This window comes from Borostomias antarcticus (assembly GCF_949987555.1).
Source record: "Borostomias antarcticus genome assembly, chromosome: 7".
Classification (NCBI taxonomy): domain Eukaryota; kingdom Metazoa; phylum Chordata; class Actinopteri; order Stomiiformes; family Stomiidae; genus Borostomias; species Borostomias antarcticus.
The window spans coordinates 30,912,631-30,916,649 of NC_140240.1; the positions used below are offsets into that span (position 1 = coordinate 30,912,631).

Consider the following 4,019-nt stretch of genomic DNA (forward strand, 5'->3'; position numbering starts at 1 on the left):
TGCGACATTTCATAGTTTGGTAGGTGCAAGACGCCCCGGCCCGACACAAAAAAGTGTAGAAAGTGACGTAATTTCTCTGTCGACACTTTCAAAAGTGTTGTAGGACGAAGTATAAATTGGCGTTTAGTGTCCTGATGATGACAGCGAGTCTTCCCAACACAGCGAGGGTACATCAGAGGGTGTGTTGTGGTTCACGTACCTCTCTCGCCCTTCTCTCCTCTCCGTCCTTCTGGGCCGGCTTCCCCTGCAGACAGAGGGCCGTGTTAGACGGATCCTTCCAGAACCCTGACAGAGCACGTCCTGACCAACATTATATTCTGCAGTTCAGTCCGCCCGCTCGACCCCTGACCCCTGCCCCCTGCCTAACCACAACTCCCAGGGGTGGCGTTAGAGGGCGGAGAGTTATGCCCAGCCTGAGCTGCAGGTTCCTCCCACGGTGATGGGATTGAAACGGTACCTCGTTGGCCTGTCTGACCGGGGGACCCCGTCTCTCCCTTCTGCCCTGGTCTCCCGGGGACCCCAACTACGGCTCCGTGGGCTGAGGAGAGAACAGAACAGAGCTGTGGGCTGTGGAGAGAACAGAACAGAGCTGTGGGCTGTGGAGAGAACAGAACAGAGCTGTGGGCTGAGGAGAGAACAGAACAGAGCTGTGGGCTGTGGAGAGAACAGAACAGAGCTTCACAGACACTTTTTTTTTTCTGTTTTATTTTATTTTATTTTTTTGTGCCGTTTTATTTTTATTTTCAGTCATTTATTTGACTAATGATGATGCACCAATGATTTAGAGGTGACAGATTTTATAAGCCCTTTTGGCCCTTTCTGTTGTTATTGTTGTTCTCTGATATACAAAAGTGCAAATAAATAAATATGTTCAGCACAAGATACTCATCTTTACTCTACGAGAGTAACTGGATAAATAAAGTGTATTATTTAACTGAATTGATTTGTGTTTGGGTAGTGTTTTTACCGGCGGGCCCCGGGGGTCCGGGGGGTCCTGGAGGTCCCTGAACGACGCGCCCCGAGTCCCGAACCACGTCACTCAACAGGTCATGGGCTTTAAGAAACAGTGAGACGTTACAATAATGAACCTTTCAGGCTATTTCCTGTATGTTTTTAAGAGTATTCTAGAGTTTTGTAGCGTGTTTTGGAGCATGGATGGCTAACAGACTTACACTTGATGTAATCAGTCACTTTGACCGCCATGTTGGCGAAGTCGTCAGTATCAGCCAGGCTCCGCCCCTGGCTGGTCTTGGGGTCGAGGATGTGGCTGTAACCAGGCGCACCCTGGTCTCCCTTGTGCCCCGGGGGTCCAGGGGGCCCGGGAAGACCTGGGTGTCCGAACATGCCCCGCCTCAAACCGTCGCCTGGAGAGACACACGACGAAGACAAAGACAACATGGTGGATAAGGGACCTGATCGGAGGTCATGGAGGTCACGTCGGTGAGAGATGCGTGGATTTGAACGAGACGATATCTTGGGGAACTCAAAAGAGATCGGCCACAGGTTCATCATGCTTCCATCTTGGCTCAGTCAACCATTCCAGTCCCCACGGTCATCTCATGGTATTGTATGTGTTCATGTTCGTTCGCTTGCGCTCGCTAAGTAGCCATCTTTATTTGTGTTCATGTTCGTTCGCTTGCGCTCGCTAAGTAGCCATCTTTACCCACTGGACACCGGCGTAGTGACGTCTGTGACGGTCCCCTTGGTTCTGCCTGCCTTGCTGTGTGTTCTATCTTTCCAGGTTTGGGGCTGGTGGGCGGGGCCAGGAGGACCGTCAAGCTGATTGGGTGATTGGGAGCTGGTGGGCGGGGCCAGGAGGACCGCCAGGCTGAGTGATTGGGAGCTGGTGGGCGGGGCCAGGAGGACCGTCAGGCTGAGTGAGTGATTGGGAGCTGGTGGGCGGGGCCAGGAGGACCGTCAGGCTGAGTGATTGGGAGCTGGTGGGCGGGGCCAGGAGGACCGTCAGGCTGATTGAGTGATTGGGAGCTGGTGGGCGGGGCCAGGAGGACCGTCAGGCTGATTGGGTGATTGAGAGCACCTGGGCTCAGCTGATCAGCCTCCTATATATTGTCCTGCCATTCAGTGTTCTGGGAGATTAGCTGAATTCCAAATCGCGCACTTAGGTGAAAGTGCAGAGCACTCGCGGCCTTGTGGCCTTACATGCGCGTTCCCGCTAAGTCCACAAGGGCTCAGGGTCCCAAAACGGAATCGCTAGGTCCACAAGTGCGCCACGCCGCCATTTTGCGCACTGTAACCGCACTTACCGAAAGTCCGCAATTTCACGGACTTAGGAGCAGAAAATACCCACAGCCCACCGCGTCTCATGTGTCACAGTGCTTGAGTGCATCCGAGTCATGATCCGAGTGCATCACACATAAATGATGACATTTGCAGATAACACAACATTTATCTTGAAATCCACATGCTGCAAACATATCCCACCCAACCTTATTTTTTAATTATCATTAAATTAAAACAGACGTCAATCGGTCAATTTGCAGAGCTGAAGGGAGGTCAGAGCAGCCTCTGCGTCGGAGGAACGCGGCAGCCAATGAAAACGAAGTGGGAGGGGCATTGAGCGAAAAGTGCTGTCCCATTTAATTCACGGCCCTGCACCCTCTGGCCCTTCAGCTGACGTCAATTAAGTGCTCAGGCCTCAGGCCACAAGTGCGGTTTGCGCACTCAGATTGGGATTCATCTTACGTCTCCCAGACACACGGCGTATGTGTGTCTGTAACTTTAGTTTGTAATTAAATATTTGATTACTCTGAGTTTCGGTTATCGGTCTTCCCTTTTTGGTTTTGTTTATGTCATGTTCTTGAGCCGGTCGTGACGTCATTACTGCAACCTATTGTACTGGCTCAGACATCCAGAATACCCACTTAAGTTACGTATCTATATAACTTCTACTTCCTGGTCGAGGACACTGGCGTATCTATATAACTTCTACTTCCTGGTCGAGGACACTGGCGTATCTATATAACTTCTACTTCCTGGTCGAGGACACTGGCGTATCTATATAACTTCTACTTCCTGGTCGAGGACACTGGCGTATCTATATAACTTCTACTTCCTGGTCGAGGACACTGGCGTATCTATATAACTTCTACTTCCTGGTCGAGGACACTGGCGTATCTATATAACTTCTACTTCCTGGTTGAGGACACTGGCGTATCTATATAACTTCTACTTCCTGGTTGAGGACACTAGCGTATCTATATAACTTCTACTTCCTGGTTGAGGACACTGGCGTATCTATATAACTTCTACTTCCTGGTCGAGGACCTGGACTCACTCTTCATGTACTGCTGCACCTCTGTGCGGAGCGCGTCCCGGTGGGCGTTCTCTGCGTAGGACACCCGCGGTCGGGGCAACCCAGAGTGGCCCTCTGGACCAGGGGGCCCGGGTGGGCCTGGAGGCCCCTGGAAACCAGCATCTAGGACGGGGCAGGAGAATGGGAGAGTATGATGACAGGATAGATACAAATGCATCTTGGTAGTCTCTTCAACGAGACCAAATATAAATGACATTGTTCATGTCTTTTGGGTTTGATGTAGAGGAATCTCTGGGTAATCTATCCACTGCCCATGGGCGTTCACTTAAATCACATAACAGACTCCAGAGTCAATACTCACTCTGTAGGTAGACTCCAGAGTCTATACCAATACTCACTCTGTAGATAGACTCCTGAGTCAATACTCACTCTATAGATAGACTCCTGAGTCAATACTCACTCTGTAGGATGACCCCAGAGTCAATACTCACTCTGTAGGATGACCCCAGAGTCAATACTCACTCTGTAGGATGACCCCAGAGTCAATACTCACTCTGAAGGATGACCCCTGAGTCAATACTCACTCTGTAGGATGACCCCAGAGTCAATACTCACTCTGCAGGTAGACTCCTGAGTCAATACTCACTCTGCAGGTAGACTCCTGAGTCAATACTCACTCTGCAGGTAGACTCCTGAGTCAATACTCACTCTGTAGGTAGTCTCGTATGTCTTCCAGTCTGTACCC

General features: G+C 50.7%; 1 protein-coding gene across 1 annotated transcript in view; it reads right to left on the reverse strand.

Moving 5' to 3' along the window:
- Window positions 1–523: 523 nt before the first annotated feature.
- LOC311311723 (uncharacterized protein) overlaps window positions 524–4,019 on the reverse strand; it is a gene marked incomplete at both ends in the record, with an annotated part of 20,585 nt that continues 17,089 nt past the window's right edge. Inside the window, 6 exons of the mRNA XM_084441477.1 lie at window positions 524–567; window positions 968–1,054; window positions 1,173–1,364; window positions 1,668–1,892; window positions 3,296–3,436; window positions 3,983–4,019. The exon at window positions 3,983–4,019 is cut by the window's right edge and continues 101 nt beyond it. Coding sequence (XP_084297603.1) covers window positions 524–567; window positions 968–1,054; window positions 1,173–1,364; window positions 1,668–1,892; window positions 3,296–3,436; window positions 3,983–4,019 — 726 coding nt within the window. The remainder of the gene's footprint in view (window positions 568–967; window positions 1,055–1,172; window positions 1,365–1,667; window positions 1,893–3,295; window positions 3,437–3,982) is intronic.